Source organism: Ceratotherium simum, chromosome 26 (assembly GCF_057802395.1).
Source record: "Ceratotherium simum simum isolate JZ-2026a chromosome 26, ASM5780239v1, whole genome shotgun sequence".
Classification (NCBI taxonomy): Eukaryota; Metazoa; Chordata; class Mammalia; order Perissodactyla; family Rhinocerotidae; genus Ceratotherium; species Ceratotherium simum.
Window position 1 is genome coordinate 2,226,839 of NC_141925.1, and position 26,442 is coordinate 2,253,280.

Below are 26,442 nucleotides of genomic sequence, written 5' to 3' on the forward strand. Positions count from 1 at the left end.
CGTCAGAGCGAGGGAGGACAGGCAGCCCCAGAGGGTCACCTCTGGGTTGTTGTTCACCACGCCTCTTGCCACCTACCAACACGAACTCTATGCATGAGGCGTCCCTGACAATCAGTGGAGGGCCACCAAAATAATGCTAGAGGGATTCGATAGTTTCCCAGGCTTAACGTCACCTGGCTAGCAAATAACTTTCTTTTTTCTTTTTTTTTTTTTTAAAGATTTTATTTATTTATTTTCCCCCCAAAGCCCCAGTAGATAGTTGCATGCCATAGCTGCACATCCTTCCAGCCGCTGCATGTGGGACCCGGCCCCAGCATGGCCGGAGAAGCGGCGCGTCGGCACACACCCGGGATCCGAACCCGGGCCGCCAGCAGCAGAGCGCACGCACTTAACCGCCAAGCCACGGGGCCGGCCACAAATAACTTTCTTTTTGTTTGTTTTAAATATATAACTGCAATTCTCACACCTCATATTTAAGTCCCAAGTATCTGCTACTTTCCCAACTATCCTCTTTGACTCCATCCAAAGAGGCCTGGGGACCAGGAATACCTTTCATATGAGAGAACATACAGGGACCTGTGGTGATGGTCTAGGGCCGCTTTCTTCAGGCAGGTGAGGTTTCTAAACTGTCTGGCCTGATGGGCTAAAACGTCACCAGGGCTCCCTCCTCGGGGACTGAGATGGCGATACTGGACCCAGAGGGAAAGTCGGGCATTTCCTCCCAGGCAGGCAGAGTGCTTTCCTGGCTGAACTGGTTCATGGGGGAGGACACGGCTTTGTGGGGCTGGAGTCCTCACCGCCAGCGGCAGGGGGTCCCTGCTGTGGTTGAAGGCATGCTCAAACACCACGGCAGCCAGCACGTTGGAGGAGCGGTTGTCGTACTTTATGTAGTCCTCAAAGTCGTTCTCTGAGCGAAAGCCGCGAGCTGTGGGAGAGCAGCGGAGCCGCGCGTTGCCCAATCGTCCATTCCACTTGACACATCTAGACGTTTCAGGTCATTTTCAGATACAAGACTGCAAACTGACAAGTTTATCTAGGGCTTTGTAAACCTTTCCTAAGACTCAAGGAGGCTTTTGTTTTGGCAGAGAGACAGGCTGCCGGGAGGACCAGCAGAACCTTGCCAACCCAGCCGGCCCTGGGTTTCTGGTGAGAGCTGGAAGCAGAGCTGGCAGCAATGCCCAGTCTACAACCGCCCTCCACGCGGGCAGCCACCCTGCACTGGGTTCTGCGGCCAGGGTCAGCCTCTCTCATAACCATAATAGCGTGTTTTAAAAATTTGAGTAGACACTAATGTATGGGTTATTAAACTGTTTCTCTATCACCCAGACCCCATTTCACATAAAAGGTTTTATTACTGTAATCATTTAGTGAGGGACCAAGGACTGTCCCCGAAGTGTCTGCTACACTGAATAAAACAAGCCACAAGAAGTATATGCCAAAATCAAGAGGGGAAAAAGAGGCGTAATATTTTTTATCCTGAAAGCAAACAGCTAGAAAAGGTGACTGGCACGTTTACTGGGAGTGTCCCTCAACAGGCTTCCTAATGACTTTTTTTAGAGCTGTCCTCCCAAAACCACATCCCAGAAAAGGTTCTTGGCACTGTGCACTCAAAACGCACTTTGCCCTTGTAACTGAAGAGCTCTCCTTGGGAATGTGGATGCCTACTCCCACACGATGGGGTGCGATTCCAGAGGCCGGTGCTGCTAAAGCTGTCACACACTTTACTTCACATGGCCCTCACAACCCTGGTCCCCGTTTTATAAGACATGACACAGAGTTGAGGGACTCCCCCACGGCGACACGGCCAGCCAGGAGATGTTGAGTCTGGACACTGGTGTGGCTCCTCACCTGGGTTCATCCCTGCCTCCCGGGCCTTGAGCCCCACAGCGACTGCCTCACCTCTCATGTTGATCACCAACGTCCTCCTGGCCGTCTCTGTGATGGTCTTTACAGCATCACTCTGGGATGGGATGTAGGCGAGCTCCCAGGTATCTCCTGGAGGAGGGAAGCTGAAGAATAGGGGCAGCTCCCGGATGGACTGGCCAGGGTATATGGTGGCGTTAGGCACGTTCTCCGACTGGATCTTCAAGCGAAGCCAAATCAGGATCCCAGAAAAGAGCAAGGGCAGGAAGAGTTCCAAGACTGTCACCAGCACCTTCCGCTTCTAGAAGAGAAATGGAAACTGCATGCTGATGGAGTGCAAGGCAGGGGCGCAAGGCTCATGGAGCCCCCTCCTCCAGGCTCCTCTCCTGCTCTGAGCCCCTGCCTCCCAGGGCGCCCACAAGATGGGCACACTCTTCTTCCTGCAGTGTCCCCGAGAGTTGGACGTACCTGCAAAGTGTAGTTCTTCCACAGCAGGAGCGCCAGCTTCCTGAGCACTGCCATCTTCTCACCAGAAGGGACGCTAGTTATGGACCAAAGACAAAAAGTTAGGGTGTGTGACGAAAATGTGAATTGTGAGTGTTTGGGGGAGGGCAGGGAGAGGCAGGAAGATTCAGTCCTGAGACACAAACTCTCCTCTCCATATTTCTTCTCACCTTCTTTTATACCATCTTCACTCAAAACAGCACCCCAGAGAGAAAGACGCCAGTTCTATTCTGTATGTTCAAAGAACACACACACTCTTTTAGGAAACTGACTTTGTTTCTTCCCGAAATATAAGATCAATGACAGGTTTTTATATGCAACGTGACAGCTGGAGTGGTATTCATCATTCAATAAACACTATTCAGATGTTCTCTGTAGTTTATACGAATGTGCTATTTCTTAGCAAAATATTCAGGCTGATGGAATTCCCCTCAACTGGCTTTACTCTCGACAATCATAGAACCAGTGAAACGAAACTCAGCTTAGCATCCTGGCTGTCGGGTGATTTCTAAGACTTGGAGAGGACTGTGGGGCAGAGGGGAGGAGAGGCCTGGGATGGGGGCCTGCTGCCCCTCGGGGGCCCTCATTGGCTTTGTTGACCCAGGAGTAGGACACAGTAGGCAGATAGGTGGGTGCAATGATGGAGCATGCCCTCTGGCCTTGAACCCTAAGGACCAGCTTTGCCTGCTTTGACTATGGGCATTGGTATGTGAGCCTCCACATGACAGTGGTCATTCGCCTCCAAAGAAAACTATCCTATGTCACGTATGAATGTTACATGTGAATCCAGCACATATGACTGGGAAAGTCTGCTGTGAGATTACCAAACACAAGGGACAGCAGAAATAAGAGCAGAGGTTTATAAAGGTTTCCCTCAATTTAGCAAAATCCATTTCACTAGATTTCAAGTGTGAGAAGCAGAAACATTGAGCCCAAAGTTCATTAGATGCTAACCTGCTAGGGAAGGAGGAGGGCTGAATTAGCTCAGGAAGAACCCACAATGCCCAGAACACGGAGGCACCACGTTCCAAAAGCTGCAGGCATGAAGGCCGAGGCGAAGACCAGGTTGCTCCGACCTAAAGTGGGCAGCAAGGGCGGCGGAGGCAAGGAGGCCCTGGAGATCCTGGTCACCGTCCACAGCCCAAGGATGTAGGTGGAGCGAGAGGAGCCCTTCACAGCTCACAGACCTTCAAGAGGGGAGAGGCCTCCGTGACTCACAGGGGAGCAGTTCTGAGTTCAATGGATCGACTCCACCTTCAGGCTGATACTAACTCAACACCATCCACCTGGCAGGTTAAGCCAGCATGAAGACTCAGACAAGCGGCTAGTAAATCATTCATCAGTCAACGTGTGCTAACACTACTGTCCAAAGAACCTGCCTCAAGACCCAGCGCACGCAGAGGGAGAGCTAGTTTTACTTTTGGCTTCAGTCAGTTGCAGATCATTTCCATTAAAGCTCTTTTTTAAATTAAACTCTTGCTTTTTTAAAAAAGATGTGTCTGTCCATATCCATCTAATAATAGTTACTCAAAATTTATGCTTTAAAGGGTAGTCAATAAATATTTGTAGAAAACACAACTGTAAGAGATTACTTAATTTAAAATACGGCTTTTAATTAACCACGTGGTTAAAATGTGAATAAATTAAAGCTAAAATAATATGAAGTGCTATTAAGTAGCAACAATAAATTATCCAAATTCTTTTTAAATTAACAAGGGGGAAAAACTATCTTAAAATCAGTTGTAGACAGTTAATAAAAGAGCAGTGATTTAATGACACACAGGAAGGCCTGTGGTTTATGAATGGTTTCTAGAAGTGGTTTAGCTAAGAGGGGAAGGCAGTGCCTGCAGCTGGGTTCAGTCATCTCCACTGTAGGTGGACAGGCGCCTGGCCTGACTGAGATGACTGAGATGAACGTTCTTCCTCTGCCAAGAGGGAAATGTAAAGGGTCACAGTTCAAAGAAGGCTTCTGGCCATGGCAGACAATTTCCTTTTCTGGAAAAGTCTAGCCAAGAAAGGACACATCTCATGCCTAATCCTGTCTCTCTAGGCCGAGGGTAGGGGGAGGGCAGAAAGACCCTCTACCTTCCTACGAGGAGGCTGAGGCTGGAGGGCAGTGTCTCGAAACTGACCTGAGTCCTGGGAGAAGCTCCTGGCCGTGGTCTTCCTCCGGGCTACTGGAGGTCTGGCCGGAAGGAAGCGGCCCTGCGCAGAGGGCTCAGGGGTGGGGCCAGCAGGCCTCTCGAGTGCAGCAGGGCGGCCTTGGGGTTCTGGAACACTGATGCCTCACTGGACATCAGGAGGGGCCCAAGGCTCGCTGGCATGACTCTCCGGCACCTTTGGGCAAATGGAGGGCGCTTGAGCATAATTAGGAAAATAATCGTAAAACACCTCTCACCAAGTCAGAAAATCAAAAAGCAAAATAGATCTCAAGTCTGTTACTTAGAGCAGATCCAATAACAAATGGGGATTTAGCAAAAGAGAGACTGCAGTGGAGGCTCTTTGTTCTCTCCTGGGACATTAAAATACAGGGAGTCTTTACATTATATACTTTTATACCTATAGAGCTTCCGAATCCAGCACTGGCTTCTGGGATCATCACCTTATTAGAGAAGAAGAAACCAGGAGGAAGTACCTGGCCCAGGTGACACAGCAAGAAAGCCACAGAGTCAGGATTTGAACCTCTAAGTCCTTGTTTTTACCACGACACCACTACATCCTTGTGTATCCTAAAAGCTGTAAATATCTTTATAAAATTTGTATATATTGGTCCCAGAACACAACATTAGAAATCAAAAGGAAAAAATACCCCTGGAGCTCCACCACCTTAACAGGTATTTTATTGATTCCTGTCCCCCCACAGCACCCAGCTTGCTGCTTTGTGTGTGCTTGGCTTTATATGAAGTCTCACTGAATGCTATACTTGCATCTGTTCTGTTCGAGCAAAAACGAATTTAAAGGAGGAGATTCCCGGAATTACAAAATTTGGAAAGCTTTCTGGTTACGAAAGCAAATGTACACGAGGAAAGGAAGTTAAAGTTCCTTAAAACACTTAACACCGCGGCCCAGAGAGTCTCCAGAAGTGGCAATGGCTGAGATCCAGAACCAGCCCAGGCGCATTCTACTCTAAGGCAAACACTCGGGCTCTGGCCTCTGGCAAAGCCGCCCCCGCTGCTCCACAAGGGCGAGTCTGAGAAGGTCCCCCCGCAGAGGCTCACTTCACTCCTCCCTTGCAGAGCCAGAAAGGGAAGGGAAAGCTTTCTTTCTACTAAAAGGCTTGTTTGCTTACTGTTAAAATATTAAACATTACACAAATCATTGGATATTTCAATGTTTGCTTTTCAGGGGAGCAGCTGAATTGGTCCAGAGTGAGTGCATACTGCGGGCTACTAATTTCTGAGAACTCTCTTGATGGCACACAGGATTCCTCTAAAAGTTTTCCAGTAACTTTCGTTAGTTTAAGAGTGATGGGTCATGCCAGGTCCCAAGCACCCATGGTTGTGCAGGTGCCCACTGCTCAGCCACACTCTTTAGGGAATTGCGAGGAGTCCAGACACCTCCATGGCTTGATCTGTGGGGTTTTTTCACTATGGGCTTGAATCTGCACTCCAATTTCTATGTGCCTGTGCAAAAGAAGTTTTCATTTCTGCATATATGGAAGAGAATGGTGTTAAGGCTTTTAGAGGGGTCACTGCTGAGCAGCCCTCAACACCAGCAAGCAGAAGTGGACAGGGCCCCAGTGCCAGGCACACACCTCATTGTGTCATGTATTCTTGTCGTATCCTGAGCTCGGTGTACCTCCTTCCACAGAAGCCTCAGTCTGCAGAGGCCTGGAGGAAGGCATGGGTGGGAAGCAGCGGGTCTTAATCAAGCCACAGGCAGACCTCCTGATGTCACACAGAGAACAGATGACCACAGCTCTGCCCTCTTTACCACAGGGGTGAATAGACAGATGGACTTGTTGGCGGCGCTGGCCAGGACTCAGCACTTTTCCTGAGGACCGAAGTGGGTGAGAACCCATCTCTGCTAGGAAGGCATTTCCTTATCGACACAGGGAATCCACAACAGCCAGCAGTATTAACGGTCTACGTGTGTACACACTAAAGAAGGCATGATAGGTACTTAATTAACGTTTGTGGTAGAATCTGTGGCCTTTTAGGATACACAAGACAAAAAGCATTTATTCATCCAACAAACATTTGCCAAGTGCTTACTGTGGGGTGGGCACTTGTCCCAGGTACAAAGGACTTGGAAATGAAAATCACAATGTTCTCGATCCAAGGAGTTTGCAGTCTGCAAATGCTTGCATGTACTGTAACTGCTATAACTGAAGCCAAATAAGCATCGCGATATTCTGGAGAAGACCAGAATTCGTTGTGTGCATGTGTGTCTGTGTGTATGTGTAAGACAGAGAGCTCTGGGAAGGCTCCCAGGAGGAGGTGGCATGGGAGACTGGTCTGGAGTTTCTTGTTAGTTGGGGTGGGGAGGGCATTACAAGATCATGGAGAAGTGAAAGAATGTGTGTGAGGAACAGCAAGCAGTTCTCAGTGGCTGGGGAGGGAGCAGCAGGGAACGAGCCAGAAAGGGAAGTTGACCAAGTCCTTGTATGCTGAGCCAAGAAGGGAGCTGGGGCAGGGAAAGGGGGGTGTCCAAATGTGCAGTACTGCTGCTCAAGGGTGTTTGTTTTGCTTAATCTTTTACCTAGTACCTGATCTTTCTTTTTTCGGGGGTGTACAGTAAATATGTGAAAATGTTTAACTCAATGGATTCTCCAGGTGAAATGTCCAAATATCAATAAACACTGTAAAAAACAGGCTGAAAATAGCAGGCACATTTGTAGAGTATGGTCCTGGCCAGTGAACCCCACTACTGGTCTCCAAGTGGGGTGAGCAAGACAATCTGCTGGAGTAAAGAAATGGTGAGAAATTCTACCTATAAATATTTTTCTTTAAAAATGAGAAAATAATTAGCTTTACTAATATTGAATACAAGGACAGAGCCTGGCACTCTTGCTGGCCTGTGTGTCAGCAGTCATGGGCCCCTGACGGAGGAGGATGGGCTCTGGGACTCAGGGGTGACAGGAGGCCCTTGCCCACTAGTTTACTTTAAGCCTCTCAGACGTGTTGGAGTTTACATGCTGCTGGATATCATGGTTGTAGTCAATTAAAAAAATAAACAAGACTCTTAGATAGCCGAAGCTTTGTAACACTTTGCAGTGATTCGGGAAGTGACTGTAAATACCTTTTGTGACATGGCGGTTCACTGGTTATCTCGTGACTTAGAACTTAAGAAGGAAATACATGTTTTCTGTCATGAAAAGTTTCAAATCTGGAGACTTTTGTTTTCAACGATAAATAACCGCAGCAGTGTATCAGCTAGCTTATTTATTTATTTTTTTTCCAAAGCAAATCCATTCTTTTTTTTTTTGAGGAAGATTGGCTCTGAGCTAACATCTGTTGCCAGTCTTCCTCCTTTTTTCCCCCAAAGCCCTAGTAGATACTTGTATGTCATGGTTGTACATCTTTCTAGTTGTTCTATGTGGGATGCCGCCTCAGCATGGCTTGATGAGTGGTGTGTAGGTCTGCACCCAGGATCCGAACCGGCGAACCCTGGGCCGCTGAAGCAGAGCGTGCAAACTTAACCACTACGCCACCGGGCTCACCCCCTAGCTTATTTTTTTAAATCAATACACTCAAATCTCTCCTTCCAAGAAAAAGATGACAAGGTGTGAGAGTTACAGCTTTTCAAAATAATCTGTGCCAAGAACCAAGCTTTAACAAAAACGGGTATTTAGACATGCTTCCACAGTTGTATGACTGTGTTGCCGAGGATGCTGCAAGAGCACCGTCTACACCAACACTTACACCTGCACACCCAAAGCTCTGGGACCCGGAATTCCCACCTTCCCTGAGAGCCCCTGAATATTTACCAGCCCAAATTCATCAAGAGGCCTCGCATGACTGCCGAGTGGGAGTGAGAACAAGTGCCCAGACCCACAGCACAGCCCACGTGCCTTCACGAGGTGTATCGTGCTCCCCTGTGACCGCCTCAAGAATCAGGAACTGAAAGAAACAGAACTCAGAACCAGACCTTTAAGTGCTGGGACTTAGGTTTCACCAAGAGTTTATAAATGAGACGTAGACCTGATCACACGGCTTCCTTTTAAAAACAGCATATGTGTATATGATAGATTTTGTACCATTAATACATAGAAAAAATTTAATCATGTTCACTTTGCCTCTCATCCCTTTAAAAGGTATTTGTGTATATTTCTATGTCCATAATATTCAGGACAGTAGTATATGGCTATATTTTATAAATAAGTAAAACATATGGGGGTACATGTTCAAATTCTTTTACACATAACAGTAGATAAGAAAAAAGCTTGTGGATGACTTATGTACACAAGTGGCCCCTCCGTGGATAAGGTGGGATCAAATCCACAAGCCTCAGTCATTGTCTGAGAGCCCCACAAGGTGAGGTTCAAGGCTGTGGTCATTTGCATCGGGAGGCCCAGCTGGAGACCTAGTTTGCTGGTCTCACACTCAACACCACCACCCTCTCTGTCCAGGGTCAGGTGGCCATCTCCTTAGGATCACATGGCTCTGAATTTACACTGAAGCTCCTGGCAGGGGTTGGTGGGGTATATTTTTAAGTCAAAAGTGTGGTCCTCAGGGGGCTATCAGGAGAGAGTTCCACAAAATCTGAGCCGCCAGCTTTCCTAACCCCTGCTGCAGCCTCTGTCCCATTCCCCATTCTGCTGGCCTCTCTAGGTGTAGGAAATGAGGTAACGAGACAATGGAGAATCCCCTGGGGGAGAGGTAACCACGGATCTTCTGTAAGGAGCAAGCCAGCAGCAAGCTCATCACTCAGCTCCCGCAAAGGGGCCTGTCTGCCACTGACTCCAAATCTCTTCAAACTCGGCAAACAACTCTGAGCCACTCGGGGGGACAGGCACTGCCCAAGTCTCCCAGGACAGGCACTGACATGCCCTACACTTTCCCACGGGTGCCTGGGCCTTCTGTGATTTTGTTCTCTTGGAATAGCACCCACCATACCTGTCTCTACTTTCTGAAATCCTACCTATCGTTTCCCAGCCCAGTCCTACCCCACTGTGAAGCAGCCACTGACAACCCTAGTTCAGGGGTTCTTGTTTTGGCCACACAATGAAATCTTCTGGGGTGCTTTAAGGCAGAAACTGATGTCTGAGGCCCACCCATGGAGATCCTAGGCTCTGGTCCGGACATGGGACTCTTTCCTGGGTGATTCTAAAGTGCAGCCAGGGTTGAGACCTTCTGCTCTTGTTGAAAGCCATCCCTTCACCTCTGGACGTCTGCAGCACCTTTCCCAGATGTCTCATGTGGCACTCATCTTGCTCTGTTTTATGTCAGTTACTTGTGATTAAATCATCTCTTTAGTTCCATCCTAAGTAAATCATCTCTTTAGCTCCATCCTAAGGTCCCCAAGAGCAGGGACTACGTCCAATTAGTCTTGCAATCGTGCACAGAGCCTTGCCAATCTTTCTCTCCAGAGTTCTAGAATGCTTCCCCCTCAACAGTCTCAATACAGAGGAGTCTAGTGTCGTCTCGGGAAGCAGGCCTGGAGAAGAAACTGTCAACTAGGGAGTCTTACCTGGGCCTTCCCAGTGGAGACTAAGTCAAAATAGGTTCCCATGAGACTGCCTGGCACACGCACTGTGGAAGGCTACTGTCTTTTTAAAAACAACTTGAGCTACCCTCTCTTGTTCCAAAAGGCTGTCTCCTCAGAATGGTGGCAGATCACCTTAGAGAGAGAACGATGTCATCCTCTTTGTCAGATATAATAAGCAAGCATTCAATTTAATTCTCTAAGAAGTTAAAAAAAAGAGGAGGGCAATGACCAGGGCACCCGTTTTTACCTGTTTTCCTTTTCTCTTACATTTCCCACAACACAAACTTTCTAAAGGAAAACAGCCTTAATCTTTTCAAGTTTACAAAAGGCAGTATCAAAACGTTCTGAATCCAATGTTACAGCTGCTCAGGAGTTTAACTCTTCCACTTGCACCTTGCCTGGGTCTCTACACTGTTACATGGTCTCAGCCACTCATTTAACCAGCGTTTCTTGAGCGCCCGTCATGTGCCAGGTGCTGGCGATGTACTGGGAATGCAAGCCCTGACAAGATGCAGTCCTGCCTTCAGGGAGCTCAAAGTTCAGGAGAAAAAGGGGCAAACAAACAGAAATAATCCTATGAAGCAACTGCTTTAATTAGGCGACGTCCAACGAAGGGAGGCGGGGGCATTCATTCACGCAACAAATATGCACCAAATATACATCTGTCCTAAGTCCTCCTGCAGGAGACAGTCCCTGTCCTCAAGAAGCTTATAGTCTACTGCGAGAAAGAGCCAATACCTATGTAAACACAAATTCATACCAAATACAGACTGACCATGGGCACGAGGGCTGTTGCAGGCCCCTCTGCCTAGACCAGGAGTTCCCCTTCCTTCTGTCCCCCAACTCCCACCACTAACAGTGGACCACTGGACCCCCATTCTGAGGCACATGGGAAGGAGCGATTTGGAGCAGGGTCGACTCCGGTATGGGGAAGCATTCCCACCCACCCCGGGAATCTCTGCAAGGAGGGATGAGCCAGCAGCATCCCTGGCGGCCCTGCCCCCGGTCCCCACCCTCGGTTCCCCAGCCTGGGACGCTGCATGGCTCCAGCAGGCAGGCGCTCAAAGTGTCTGCGGGATGAACGCCAGCGGGTCTTAATGTGGTAAATGTCTGTCCACCCTTCTCGGCTTCCCCACAAAGGATTCCGCAGCGATTCTAACTCCGCGAAGGTTAAGTTTCTCTGAGAAGGTCCGCCGTTAGGGAATCGCCTGCGGGGATAGGGACACGCCCAAATGCTAGGGCTGGAGAGGAAGCCTGAGTCAGGGCGGCCTGGCCCTGCAGGGAGATGCACCTGATGGGCCGGCACGGGAGGGCGCGGCCAGGGCGAGGGCGGGGGCGCTGCGTGGCCGCGGGAGGGGCCGGAGTAGGCCGGCCGGGGCTGGAGGCGGCCCGCGGTGTGGAGGACGGCCCGGGCGGGGAAGCGACCCCGGAGCCGTGACCCCCGGGGCGAGCAAACGCGCGCGCGGCGGGTCCCGGCGGCACTCACCGACCCTCGGCGCCAGGGCGGTGGTGGCCAGCGTGCTGCCCTCTCGCGGGGGTCCCCTCCCTTGGCCCCCGGCTCCGCTCCAGCTTCGCGGCGGCCGCTGCTGACAGCTGCTAAGCGACCAAGGCGGGGATGGGGCGCCTGCGACCCGCGACCGGCAGACCTACCCGGCCGCTCGGGCTCCCGCAGGTGGCGCGCGGGCCGGCCGGTTCACGCATGCGCAGTGAGCCGCCCCTGCGGGTGCCCGTCCCGCCCTGGGACGCCCCGCCCCCGTCCGCGCCTGCGCAGTGCCCCGCGCGCCGGCGCCACGGCCGGCAGGGGGCGCGCGACGCACGGACCTGGGGGAGCGTTTGGACCCGGGAGTAGAATGGTGTTGTCCACGTGCACTTCCGAGGCGCTGAAGTAGTTGTCGCTGGAACCTCGGCCTGCGTTGGCCGTCGTTTCATTTCCCCTCAGCACTGTATTTCCTTGGTCGCGGGGCCCTTTCTCCTCACGGAGAGGGCGCGTGCCCCTCGCTCGACGGCTGCTGGGATGGGCGAGGCCTTGGGCGCGGGACGGAGGGTGAGGAACTTTCTGGAAAATGGCCATCCGTGAGGGTGGGCCGGAAGGCCTGGCATCCTGGGGTATGGCCACGGTTATGGGGCGCAGTCCAGAAGAGCGGAGAGGCCTCGGGGGGCCCGAGGCCGTGGTGGGGTCTCCTCGGGCAAGAGGGTCGCGGGTTAGGGTCGGGGTTCCCACAGAGGAGAGGGTCGCGAGTTAGGGTCGGGGTTACCTCGGACTAGAGGGTAGCAAGGTTGGATCGGGGTCACCCTGGCGGGAGGGTCGTGAGGCAGGGGCAGGGACGCCTGAGGCAGAGAGGGTCTCGAGGCCGGGCAGGGGTCACCTGGGTGGGAGAGTCTCGTGGCGGCGGCGGGGCGAGGGTGGCCTGGGCCGGAGTGGGCTGGGCGGGGCGGCGCGGGGCCAACAGTCGCCGCGGCCCGGCCCCCTCGGGTGCCCGAGCGCCCGGGTCTCGAGCACCGCCAGCGACCCAAACCCGCCTGTCCGCGCTTGGCTGCCCTCGGCCCGGCCGGTGGCGGTTGCTGACAGCGATCGCTGGGCCGGAGCGGGGCGGGCCGCACCTGGGGCGCCGCCTGCTCACCGGCCGGCTCTGGTCCCCGTCTCCAGCGAGCCTCTGGGATCAGGACGCGACTGACTGAACCGTAAAGTAATGACCCGAGTCAGGAGGCTTAGTTCTCCTGCTGCCCAAAGACTCCTTATGGATTAGTGATCGAGAATCTCCATGGCCCATTTTATCTTCATAACTCCTTTTATTATCTAAAGTGGCGTTATTTGCTTGCTTGTTTGCCTTTCTTCCCTCTGCCCTCACCGGAAAGTGGGCTCCAGGAGCAAAGGGACTTTGTCTCATTCATGGCTACATCCCAGGGTCCTAGAATGCCCAGCACAGAGGAGGCGCTTGGTAAATATTTGTTGAATGAAAGAGTCACAAAGACCTGGCTTCAAATCTTGACTGGACCCCTTAACTGATGTAGACGTGTCATTTTACTTTTCTGATCCTCAATTTCCTATCTCTAAAATTAAAATGGTAATAATGATAGTAATAATACCAAACTCAAAAGTATTTTGTTTTTTTAGGGTCAAATGAGAAAATGCATAAGTGCTCATCACAATGCCTGGCACATAAATGCCAAATAAATGGTAGTATAATGTGAGTACAACTAGAGGTTTAGACAGCCTGGTCTTTGTAATGAGCATATAGAAAAAAACAACATTTGAAGGCAATTACACGGTGGGTGGAGGAGAGGATTATTAATGTGTTGCCAACATCTTAAAAACCCTCTCTCCGCATCATTCCTCACAAACTGCACTGCCTCCCTCCCAAGCAGAGTTTCTGTCAGAAAACTCGGTGAACCTGACTGACTGGTCTTTCTCTTCATCCTGCCTCTTCCGCATTCAGTCTTGTTTCTTGCAAGAACTAATCCTTGCCATTTCCAACTTAAATTGGTTACAGCTTGAAGTTTTTCCCAACCCTTTCTAAACCTGATCCCAGTTCTGCATAACCAAATCCAGGGACGGAACTGGCTGACTCAGAATTTCTCTTAGATAGAAGATATTGAAGAAGAATGACCACGCGGAACAAGACAGACAACTGCAAAGAGTACTAATTTTATATCTTTGTTCTTAATGATGTTAGGGTGTCTGCTGTTCTAATTATTATTATCATAATCACGAACTGAGAGGGTGTGAATGTTGCTAGCAAAATAAGATTGTTGTGTGCAAAGATTCCAGGCTCTGGACTCCTGTACAAAAACAATAGCCCACAGTGGGCTGATCCCTTTTGATGCTCCTCATTACTGAGAAATTCATCGAATTCCTACTCAAGACCCATCATTGAAAAAACAAACCAAACCTAGATACTCCGTCTAATCTTCTCCCTCCAAATGGAGACCCAGATAAGGGTCATGGTTTGTTCAGTCACACAGTAGAGCTGAGACTGGAACTCAGGTGTTCAGGTTCTCCGGCTCTTTAACACTGGTGCATAAGTTACTCGACATTCGTATACCATCAATATGTGCTGAAAAATTGCACGGTATACTCCTTGGGGTTACCGTGGCTCAGACATTTCTCAGGATTGATGGCAAAAGTTAAAGTGGATGGTGACACTCACAAACAAATCTCATGGCTTTATGAAAGGCAGTAAACTTAGTCATTACACTAGTTGGCTGGTATTTATAGATATATAGATATATACAGTATATATATGCATTTTTTGAATGAAACCAGTTAGCTCCTATATATGTATTTTTTTGTACGGTAGTGCCCAAGTTGCTGGTATTCAATGCAGAGTTTAGAATAAGGCTTCTGCAGTTGCCCATAGGAACAATGTTATCATTGGATGCATTCTAGACCAAGGGCTGTACACTGCTACTTCATTCAGTGATTGAGAGCCATTACATTGTTGTGGTTAAAATTGGTTATGGACTCTGGCCACACAGCCTGCAATTGGATCCCAGCTTTTAATGTCTTACTTCACCTTTCTGTACCTTGGTTTCCTTGTGTAAAATGGGGATCATATAGTACCCACTTCACGGGATTGTTGTGAGAATTTGACACATCAAAACATATAAAATACTTAGGGGGTGCTTAGCACTTAGCAAGGGCTCAGTTTCCAGTTTTGGGAAGATTATGAGCAAAACCTTCTATAATCATTTGTGTACAGGTTCTTTTGTAAAAGTAAAATTTTTACATTTGAAAATGAAAATTCTCATTTTTCTTGGGTAAAAACTTAGGAATGGGATTGTTGGGTTGTATGGAAGTGTATGTTTATAAGAAACTGCCAAAGTGTTTTCCCAAGTGGCTGTGCCATTTTGCATTGCCACTGGCGATATATAAGAGTTCTAGTTGCTCTGTAACTTTGCCAGCACTTTTAAAAAAATTTTAGCCATTCTTGTAGCTATGTAGTAGTATTTTATTGTTCACATTTGCATTTCCCTAATGGCTAATGATATTGAGCATCTTTTCATGGGCTTATTTGCTGTACATATATCCTTTTTGGTGAAGCATCTTCAAATTTTTTGCCCATTTTTTAAAAACGGGTTGTTTGCTGACTGTTGAGTTTTGAGAGTTGTATATATTCTGGATACAACTCCTTTGTCAGATAAGCGATTTACAAATATTTTCTCCAGTCTCTGGCTTGTCTTTTCACTCTATTAACAGTCTTTTGCAGAGGGTTTTTAATTTTGAAGTCCAATTTATCAATTTTTATTTTATGCTTTTGTTAATGCAAGGTCACAGATATTCTCCTGTTTTTTTTCCTAGAAGTTTTATAGTTTTAGGTTTTGCATTTAGGTCTATGCTCTATTTTGAACTAGTTTTGTATAATGATTGAGGTATAGATCAAAGTGGTATTTTTTCCCCATACATGTATTCCAGTTGTTCCACCAACATCTGTTAAAAAAACTATTCTTTTTTCATTGAACTGCACCTTTGTCAAAAATTGACAATATTTGTGTAGGTCTATTTCTGGACTCTCTTTTCTGTTCTGTTGATGTGTGTTTATATTTGATCTTTTAGCCCAGGGTTTGGCAAACTTTTTTCTGGAAAGGCAGATTTTTTAGGCTTTGCATACCAAGAGACAAAATTGAGGATATCATAGATACTTGTTATATAAGGGACAAAAAAATTTCCACAAAGTCTTTATTAGTGAAATTCAATATATTAATTGAATACAGTTTTTTTGTAATATGTATCTACTAATGAGAAAAATAGAGTTCCTTTTTATGGGATAACATATTGCTTAGCTGGGGTTCAAAGGTAGTGTTCTCTATCATCAATATTGATTGCAAATGTTCGTCTGTTAATACTGATCTGTAACGAGATTTTGTGTATTTCACCATGAATATATGATTTTAGTTGAGTGCATTCATGGCTTGAAAGACATTGATAGAATTCTATTAGGTTCTTCTCTTGATATTTGCCTTTTAACATGTCATTACATTACAGAATAATCACATCCAATTGAAGGTTAGGTGGAAGCTCCTCGATTGCACGGTTAAATGGATTTTGAAATATGAAAAGTTCCTTTGCACTTACATTGAAGTCTGAAAAAGTGCTGCTGGAACAGTATTTTGAGCTTGGAAGATGTATTTGCTGCAAATTTGTGTGGGAATGGAGATTTCACTTCTTGTTTTGTCTTTTGACAGTATGGGAAGTGCTTAAAGCAGGTGTCCATTACTTGTGATCCAAACAACATTGGTTCTCATCAAAATGACTGTACCACAGTATAAATTTCACATACACACTGTAAAAGCTAACTTCAGAAGCTATTCAGTGTTCAGAAATAGCCGTTGGGTGCAGTTCTTCCAACCATTTAAAGGTATCAAAACCATGCTTAGTTTGCAGGCTGTAGAAAAATGGGTAGTGGGCTGGATTTGACCCATGGGCTGTAGTTTGCCTGCCTGTGCCTCAGCTAATACCATATTGTCTTGATTAGTGTAGCTTTATAGTAACTCTTGAAATGAGGTAGTACAAATCCTCTACTTTTATTCCTTTTAAAAAATTTTTTTGGTGAGGAAGATTGGCCCTGAGCTAACATCTGTTGCCAGTCTTCCTCTTTTTGCTTGAGGAAGATTGGCCCTGAGCTAATATCTTCCTCTACTTTTGTATATGGGACACTGCCACAGCATGGCTTGATGAACAGTGCGTAGGTCCGTGCCTGGGATCCAAACCCGCAAACCCCGGGCCACTGAAGCGGAGCACACGAACTTAACCACTACGCCACTGGGCTGGCCCCTATTCCTTTTTCAAAATGATTTTGGCTATACTAGTCCCTTTCCCATTTCATGTGAATTTTGGTCAACTTGTTGATACCTACAAAAGTTACTGCAGAGATTATGATTGGGATTGCACTGAATCTATAAGTCAGTTTAAGGAGAACTGATAATATTGACTATTCCAGTCTGTGAGTATCGTATATCTTTCCATTTATTTCGTTTTTTAAAAGCTTTAATTAGTGGTCTTTCATCAGCATATGGATTCTGCACATATTTTTTTAGATTTATTCCTAAGTATTTCATTTTTTTGGTATTATTGCAAATGGTACTTAAAAAAACTTTGGGCTTCCATTTGTTCTGTACTAGTATATGGAAATACGATTGATTTTTGTATATAGACCTTGTCTCCTGTGACCTTACTAAACTCATTTATTTGTTGTAGAATTTTTTTTGCAGGTTTCTTGGGACTTCATACATAGAAAATCATGTCATCTGAGAATAGAGACACGTTTATTTCTTCTTGCCTTATATTTTTTATTGTATATCTTTCATGTTATGTTTTTGTCTGGCTTTGGTATCAGGGTAGTGCTGACCTCATAAAATCAGTTGGGAAGTAGTCCCTTCTTTTGTATTTTCTGGAAGAGATTGTGTAGAATTAGTATTATTTCTTCCTTTAATATTAGAGTTTGTCAATAAAACCATCTGAGCCTGGGTTTTCTTTCTTGGAAGGTTATTAACTGCAAATATAATTTCTTTAGTAGATATAGCACTATTCAGGTTACCTATTTCTTTTTGTTTTTCCCTAAGTCAAACCCCTGACTTTATTTTTTTATTTTATTTTATTTTTGCTGGGAAAGGTTAACCCTAAGCTAACATCTGTTGCCAATCTTCCTCTCTTTTTCTTTTTTTTCCTCCCCAAAGCCCCAGTACACAGTTGTATATTCTAGTTGTAAGTCCTTCTAGTTCTTCTTTGTGGGCCATCGCCACAGCATGGCTACTGACAAATGAGTGTTGTGGTTCCATGCCTGGGAACTGAACCCAGGCTGCTGAAGCAGAGCATGCCAAACTTGAACCACTAGGCCATCAGGGCTGGCTCAACCTATTTTTTTTTGAGTGAGTTTTGGTAGTTTGTGTCTTTCAGGGAATTGGTTTGTTTCCTCTAAATTGTTGAACAAATAGACATGAATTTTCTGTTATTGATAATATTTTTTCAGTTTATTTGAAATGCTATCTTTATCACATACTGAATTCCCATATATACTTGGGTATATATATAGATTCTTCTACTTTTTTTACTGAGTTGTCTGTTACTATCCTAGTAAATATTGTTTTAATTAAGTTATATAACAATGTATTTTAATATTTGGATAGTCTCTGGTCGTTATCGATCTCTTTCAGAATTTTCTTGGCTAATCTCACACCTTTATCCTTCATATGGGCTTCAGAATCGGTGTGGTTTTTTTTTTTTGCTGAGGAAGATTCTCCCTGAGCTAATGTCTGTTGCTAATCTTCCTGTTTTTTTGCTTGAGGAAGTTTAGCCCTGAGCTAACATGTGTGCCAATCTTCCTCTATTTTTCATGTAGGTCACTGCCACAGATGGCTGATGAGTGGTGTAGGTCTGCGCCCAGGATCTGAACCCGAGAACCCAGGCTGCTGGGTGGAGTGTGCCGAACGTTAACCACTCAGCCACAGAGCTGGCCCCCAGAATCAGTTTTTTATTTTTTTATTTTTTTATTTTATTTTATTTTATTTTTTTAATAATTTTATTTATTTTTTTCCCCCCAAAGCCCCAGCAGATAGTTGTATGTTATAGCTGCACATCCTTCTAGTTGGTGTACGTGGGACCCGGCCTCAGCATGGCTGGAGAAGCGGTGCGTCGGTGCGCGCCCAGGATCCGAACCCGGGCCGCCAGTAGCGGAGCGCGCGCACTCAACCGCTAAGCCACGGGACCGGCCCTGGAATCAGTTTTTTAAAATCTTGTTGATATCTTTATTGGGGTTATGTAAAATTTGTAGATTTATTTAGGAGAGTTAATATCTTAACAATATTGACTCTTTGTACACAAGGACAAGGTATGTTTCTCCATTACTCAAGCCTTATTTTATGTCTCTTGATAAAAGTTTTACAGTTTTCTTCATATAGGACATGTAGGCATATTTCTCATTATATTTATTCCTAAATGTTTTCTTCTGGTGTTACTGTTGTGAAAGTGATCTTTTCCTCAAATATATTTTTCCAGCTGATTTGTTTGTAGGAAAGCTATTGATTTTTTTAATACTAATTTTGTAACCTGCCTCCTTACCTTACCTTTCACTGTTTCTTATGGTTTTTCAGTTGTTCTTTTGGCTTTTCTCTGTATACAATTTCACAATTTACAATTGTGCAAATAATCACAAATTAGTCCCCTCTTTACCTATGTTTAGGCCTCTTGATTCATTCTATCATCTAACTGTAGTAGCACAGGGCCACCAAGAGCTCATATAGCAAACTGTGCCTGTGGAGGAATTGCCAAAAGGTGACACCCACTAATTAGATAAAGGCACCTCCTGTGGGCGGACCAATTAGTTAAAGGTATCCCAACTGTGCAGACCAATTGCATAAGGTACCCCTCTGAGTGGACCAGTTAGCAAAGGGCTCTCTTTCTGCCAATTGACCCAGCCTTGTGCCAGGATAAATGGAGCATAGACGATGTCAGCCTCCACTCTTATCATCCTGGCCAGGTGCCCTTATGTGAGGAACAGCCCTCACAACTGGACCCAATGGCTCCGGGTTAGCATTTCCAGAACAATGTTAGAAAATAGTGTTGCAGCTGGCATTCTAGTCTTGGTTCTGTCTTAACTGTGAATTCTTATAGTAGTCACCACACATATCTTTGCTTTTGATTTGAGATACTTATTTTTTTAGTATGTTATAGACAAATCTTTTTCTAAGGTTTAAAAACAAGTCCAGGAATAGATGGTGAATTTTGTCAAATGCCTTTTTGGAATTTATTGGCATAGTAATATGGTTTTGTGTGTGTGAGTGTGTGTGTGAGGAAGATTAGCCCTGAGCTAACATCTGATGCCAGTCCTCCTCTTTTTGCTGAGGAAGATTGGCCCTGGGCTAACATCCGTGCCCGTCTTCCTCTATTTTATATGGGACAGCACCACAGCATGGTTTGACAAGCGGTGCGTTGGTGCGTGCCCGGGATCCGAACCTGTGAACCCCAGGCTGCCGAAGCAGAGCGTGCACTTAACCGCTATGCCACCAGGCCAGCCCCTAATATGTTTTTAATCCTTCGACTAATCAATATGGTGAATTATACTAATAGATATCATAATAGTGAAAATAGTGAATCATTCCTATATTTCTATGATGAATTTCCCATTTGCTCATAGTATATTTTTCCTCTAATGTACTTCTGGATTCTTTGTGTTATCAAGGATTTTTATGTCTTCTTCTCTTCGATGAGAATGGGCTTTAGTTAGTTTGTTTAAATGCTATCATTGTCAGATTTTGTATCTCTTTTATGCTAACCTGATTTCTAAAAGTTGGAAGTTTTGTATCTTTATGTTTATGGATCAGTTTAAATAGCATCAGAGTGATCTGTTGCTTCTAGCTGAAAGCAACTCACCCATTTGGGTTATTTGCATTTGCACTGCTTAGAGGGCTCTTTGACAAGTTTCTCCATTTCTTCAGTTTATTTGAAGAAATATTTAGGTTTTTAAAAATCTCTTCCTGTATTAAGTTGGTAATTTCTATTTTCCTAGATAATCAACCCACCCCAGACCAGTTGACAAATTTATTAGCAGAGAGTTAAACAAAGTGGTTAATTTTCTATGCATCATTAGTTATTTTTCCTTTTTTATTCTTTTTTTTTTTGTGTGAGGAAGATCAGCCCTGAGCTAACATCCATGCCAATCCTCTTTTTTTTTTTGCCGAGGAAGACTGGCCCTGGGCTAACATCTGTGCCCGTCTTCCTCCACTTTATATGGGATGCCGCCATGGCATGGCCTGACAAGCGGTGCATCAGTGCGCATCTGGGATCCGAACCCGGGCCGCCAGCAGTGGAGCGCGAGCACTTAATCGCTACACCACAAGGCCGGCCCCTTCCTTTTTTATTCTTAATTAATGGTCAGTGTGTTGGCTCCCTTTTTGTGTTGACTTGATGTAATAGGGGATTATTTATTGTAGAGGTTTTATCCCTACCTATCAGTACTTCTTTTCCTATTCTAATTCAAACTTTCTACTGTAAAACAATATCTGTGTTTCTAAGAAATTTAGAGTTAAGAAAACATATTAAGAAACAATTCTTTCAGTGGAAAAGGGTTGTTGTAGACTAGAGCTAGTCATGTGTACTGTAATAGTCATCCTTTTCTTGCCAGAATTTCAAACATGGTATTTTAAAAGTACTTGTAAACGTATAACTACATAAACTGGGCATTTGATTACATCTAGCTTTTGCTTAAGAGGTACCGCCTTTCTTTTCTGTCATCAACAGCACTATCATTAAGCTAAAGCATCACATACATCCTTAACATCCCTAACAGTGGATGATAAAGATGCTAATGACCTATAAGAAACTCTTACAGATGTGTCTGCACAGAGCTGGTTCCTTGAACCTGTTTAACCAGTTATGGTCTGTGTAATAAAAAAATCACACATATTTCTAATTAATTGATTTTTAATTTATGTGGGTTTTTAAATTTCTAATTTAATAATGAAGGAATTTAGGATTAAGAATTTTCCTGTTGAGGGCCGGCCCTGTGGCTTGGTGGTTAAGTGCGCGCGCTGCGATGCTGGTGGCCCGGGTTCGGATCCCGGGTGTGCATCGAGGCACCACTTCTCCGTTCATCCGGAGGCCGAGTCCCGCATACAGCAACTAGAAGGATGTGCAGCTACGACATACAACTATCCACTGGGGCTTTGGGGGGAAAAATAAAATAAATAAAATCTTTAAAAAAAAAAAAAAGAATTTTCCTGTTGATACAGTTTTGACAATACAGTTTTTTAAAATAGACTTTATTTTTTTAGAGCAGTTTTAGATCGCTATTGACCTCCTTTTAGTATGGTGCACATTTTGATCCCAAGGATGATTTGAATGCACACTTTTAAGTCAGAATTATACCAACAATGATAAATTTCCATCCAGAAAGTATTTTCAACAAGAACTCCACTAAGCTAATTGCAGTGAACCATATCAGTACCTCAGTCATTTTTTGGAGTCAAGGGCCAAGGCTTCTAGAAGCAGTAAACTGAGGACCTGAATGACCTTATCCGTGGTAAGAAACAGAACTCTATGGCTGCCATCCAGACTCAAGTTCTGTGGTTGGACAGAGTATCTGGTTTTAGTTCCTAGCCTAGGGAGCCAACATAATGTAAATTGACTGGCAGCTGACTGATCTTTTACTGGAATTTTATTTCCAAAGGGGAAAAAAAGTTTAATAGACAAAATCCTGTAATTGCTCAACCCCTAAATTAATCCCTAGATACTTCCCAAAACCACCACAATAGGAAGTGGGCTACTGAGATGCTGCAGCTGCTCAGAAGGGGCATTGTCTCCAGTTCCCTTCTCTCGAGGGCCGTGACAGATGGTGGATACAGCCAGTTTTCCCTCTTCCAATGTGTGTTGGATGACTTGGGTGGTCATATTCTCATTTTTTAGCCCAAAGTACCAGACCCTGGGCAGGCACATCTGGACCAGAACCAGAGGAATGTATATCGCCCAGACAGCCTCGCCTTGATGCTGGATGCAGAAACCACACAAAACCTAGTAGATCTTCTTTTGGAGAGGGAACGAGTATGTTTTCTTTGTACATAGATGGTTTATTATATAAGGCAGAGAAGTTTTGAAATTTTATATGCAGGAAGGATTTCTTTTTTCCGGGCAGCAAAGGAGGTATGCTTTCCTCCCCCGCCCCACCCCGTTTTTTCTTTTTTTAGGAAGAATAGCCCTGCGCTAACATCTGTTGCCAATCTTCCTCTTTTTCTTTTTTCTTTCCAAAGCCCCAGTACATAGTTGTGTATCATAGTTGTAGAGTTGTATCTCTTCTGTGTGGGAAGCCGCCTTAGCATGGCTTGATGAGTGGTGAGTAGGTCCGCATCCAGGATCCAAACCGGCGAACCCCGAGGCGCCGAACCAGAATGCAAGATCAACTGCTATGCTACTGGGCCTGCCCCTCCCTCCCCCTTTCTGCTGGTAATAGGAAGTTTCTTTGTATGTGTATATGTCTATGAGGGGTAAGCATTCCTTATGGTTCAGGAGGTGCTGACCCCTTCTCCCTCATTTTCACTGCCTGCCTGCCACCTGCCACCCTGCTGGGACCCAAGCTAAGCCAATCAGAGTCCTTTTGGGAAATTTCCTGAAGCTGCCAGGAAGGAGACACTCTTCTCTCTGGGATGTTTGATATAAGCCTAGAGCTCCTGGTATCCATCTTGGCCCCCATGTGTTTAGAGACTGACTGCCTGACAAAAGGACACACAGAGGAAAATAGAATGGAGAGAGACAAACCCTAGTTACATTATTTGAACACTTGGATTCTACTGTGTTCTGTAGCTTATTCCACTTTGGACTTCGAGTTATGTGAGCAATAAATCCTCTTCTTTTTTTTTTGTTTTTTTTTTCTTGGCTTAAGCTAGGTTGAGTTGGACTTCCGTTACTTATAACTGAAAGAATTCCTACCTGGTATTTCAATTTAATTTCATGACTTGGACTAGGCTGGTAGCAGAGATAAGGAAAGAAGTGGATGGCTTTGAGATATATGTCAGAGACGGAATCATTGAGACTTACTGATAGATTTGGTATGATAGGTGAAGGAAAGGGATGATCAAGATTTTTGGCTTAAACAACTGGTATAGACTTACCATTTATTGAGCTGGATAGTAGAAAAGGCATGGAGAATACAATCAAGAGTACCTTTGAGGACACATTAGGTTTGAGATGCCTATTAGATTCAGTGCCCACTGCAAGTATTTTCTTATGAAAGCTGCCCCATTCCAGTTATTTGGAATAATTTCAGCACTGATTGCATTTTATCCTAATATTTTTTCAAGAAGAGTTTATGGGTGTTTATGGGTCTGTAGATGTTTGCATGCCTGAAAATATCTGCTTATTGACTTGGCTGATCATAATGCCCTAGAGTTGTGCTCTTGCCTACCCCTGCTACATCCTTTGAGGATATTCCTGTACTGTCTGCTGACAGTTTCTGGGGAGAGGACTGAGGGAGGCTGGCCTGATTTTCTCCCTCCGGTCAGTGATTTGGGGGTTTTTTTGCCTTGATGCCTGTAGGGATTTTTCTTTATCCTTGTAGTTCAGTGATTCACCAGGATGATCTCTATTTTTACACTTCTAGTTAGGTTTTTATTGGAACATGTGGATCGTTTTTTTGATTTTTCAGATTCAGTTCTTCATTTGAGGCATGTTTTCTTCTAATACAAACACATTTAAATACATACACATACATTTTTTCTGTTCCAATTACGCCATTTGCTATGGGCTGAATTGTGTTCCCCCTAAAATTCATATGTTGATGTCCTAGCCCCCAGTGTGACTGTATCTGGAGATAGAGTCTTTAGGTAATTGAAGTTAAATGAGGTCCATAAAGGTGGAGCCCTAATCTGATAGGACTGTGGCCTTATAAGAAGAGGAAGAGAGAGAGATATCTCTCTCTCGGCCAGGTGAGGACAAAGTGAGAAGGTGGCCATCTGCAAGTCAATAAGAGAGCTCTCACCAGAACCTGGCTATGCTGGCACTCTGATTTCAGACTTCTAGCCTTCAGTACTGTAAGAAAGAAGTTTCTGTTGTTTAAGTTCTGTTGTTTAAGGTATTTGTTATAGCAGCCCAAGCAGACTAATACATCATTCTCTACTTCAGAGATATTAATTATCTGCATCTTGGATATCTTTTTATCTTTTCTGTGTATAATCTTGTCTCTATTTCTTTTGTCTCTGTCCTTTTTCTTTGCCTTTCATGTGATATCCTCAAATCTGTCTTCTATTTAATTGTTTGTCTTCTGTAATGTTGGATTTATTCTGTACTATTTCTGGTGTATATATTAGTTCTGCAGACTCTAGTTTCATCTCACTTAGGATGAGAACTTAATTTCTCTTTAACTCATTTGAGATTTGAAGCATTTTGTTGCTTCAACACTATTGCCTATATTTTAATTTACTGAAATTTTAAAAATATTTATAACAGATACTGTAGAGGCCCTGCCTTTATCCCCTCAATCTGATCATTATAGCAAATACTAGATTTCCACTGCCACTACCTCTATATCTTTGCCTATGGGCTTTGTCTTCCGGACCTGTGGAAGCCCAGAAGTGCCTGAGAATTAACATCGTAGGGGAGCAGTCCTCAATTAATGTGTTATGGCAGTAGGCAGGAATCAGTATGTAAATACTCCAGCTTCCTCACCCCTCCAGTGGTACACTTTTGAGGTTTGTGTTCTATACTGACTCCCAGGGATTAAGGTCCAGTTACCATGCTGGTCAGATATGCTCCTAGTGGAAACTCAACTGAGTCAATAGGTAATGCGTTTGCATGATTGAAAATCATAAGAAAGGTATACACAGAGAAGTCTTAAGTCCCTGGTCCTACACCCTGGGAACCCTTTTACTAGTTTCTTATTTATCCTTCCAATGTTTGTTTTTGCAAAATGTGTGAATACATATACTTATTCCCCCCTTTTGTTTAAACAGTAGCGAAGTACATAATTGTTCTTTACCTTCTGTTTTTCACTTAAAATAAGTGTGAGAAAATATGTTAGAAAAAGAACAGAGACAAAAGAAATAGAGATAATATTATAGGTAGAAAAGATAACAAGATATCCAAGATGCAGATAATTAATATCCCTGAGATAGAGAATGGTGTATTAGTCAGCTCAGGCTGCCATAACAAATACCAAAGACTGGGTGGCTTAAACAACAGAAGTTTATTTTCTCACATGTATCCTGCAGATCCTGGAAGAAAGCCAGTAATAGAGCTCTTCCCTTTTTTGAAGATTGCGTATTACTTCATTGTTTAGATATGTAATGGTTTATATAATTGATCCCCTATTGATGGATACTGGGCTATTTACGATCCTTCGCTATTATGGACAATGCTACAGTGAATTGCCTTGTACATACGTCATTTCATACTTGTGCGGGTGTGTCCGTAGAATAGATTCGTAGAAGTGGCATTGCTGGGTCAAAGGGCTAGCAATAATATTCTTGTAGAAATTCTGAATAGTTGCTGTGTTGCTTATTTTCAGCTCATTTTTTCTTTTCCTATCTCAGTCATCTTTTTTCCAAATACAGTGTAAATGGGTTTTCCTTAATCCCTTCCTGCTTGTCTGGGACCTTTTTGAATCCTGTCTTCATAATTGAGCTTGAGGCTCATAATTCATAGTTTGTGTTTTGTCATGATCGTGTGGAAATGGCTGAAGCCTTTGTTTTGACTACATTGCAGCCCAGCTTCTCTCTCTGCCCAGGCCAGCTTCCTTCACTTGCTAAAAGTACTGATTTTGAGAGTGCTCTCCAGTAAAATTCCTGTGCAGAAATCTCCATCTCAGTGTCGGCACTTTGGTTTTAAAATGCATTTCCCTGATGACCAGATAGGTTGAGCACTTTTTCATATATTTATTAGCCATTTGGGTATTCTCTTTTGGAAATCTTCTGTTCAAGTCTCTTGCCTGTTTTTCTATTAAGATG

The 26,442-nt window shown here is 44.8% G+C and overlaps 2 protein-coding genes across 7 annotated transcripts in view; one reads left to right on the forward strand and one right to left on the reverse strand.

The window, feature by feature from the left end:
* Positions 1 to 11,661, reverse strand: part of ABCA3 (ATP binding cassette subfamily A member 3) — a 49,481-nt gene extending 37,820 nt beyond the window's left edge. For 3 of the 6 annotated variants that reach the window (XM_087449449.1, XM_087449444.1, XM_087449450.1), the window contains exons 1-6: positions 11,504 to 11,661; positions 4,500 to 4,704; positions 3,322 to 3,554; positions 2,332 to 2,404; positions 1,900 to 2,164; positions 798 to 925 (exon numbers count right to left, since the gene is read on the reverse strand). In XM_087449449.1, coding sequence (XP_087305575.1) covers positions 798 to 925; positions 1,900 to 2,164; positions 2,332 to 2,385 — 447 coding nt within the window. In that variant the 5' untranslated portion in view covers positions 2,386 to 2,404; positions 3,322 to 3,554; positions 4,500 to 4,704; positions 11,504 to 11,661. Of the gene's footprint in view, positions 1 to 797; positions 926 to 1,899; positions 2,165 to 2,331; positions 2,405 to 3,321; positions 3,555 to 4,499; positions 4,705 to 9,999; positions 10,150 to 11,503 lie in introns of all 6 variants that reach the window. The other 3 variants (XM_087449445.1, XM_087449446.1, XM_087449447.1) reach the window with 3 other exon arrangements.
* Positions 11,662 to 11,861: 200 nt separating this feature from the next.
* Positions 11,862 to 26,442, forward strand: part of LOC101394248 (ATP-binding cassette sub-family A member 17-like) — a 125,191-nt gene continuing 110,610 nt past the window's right edge. The window contains exon 1 of the mRNA XM_014793402.2: positions 11,862 to 12,061. The gene's annotated coding sequence lies outside the window, so the exon portion shown is untranslated. The remainder of the gene's footprint in view (positions 12,062 to 26,442) is intronic.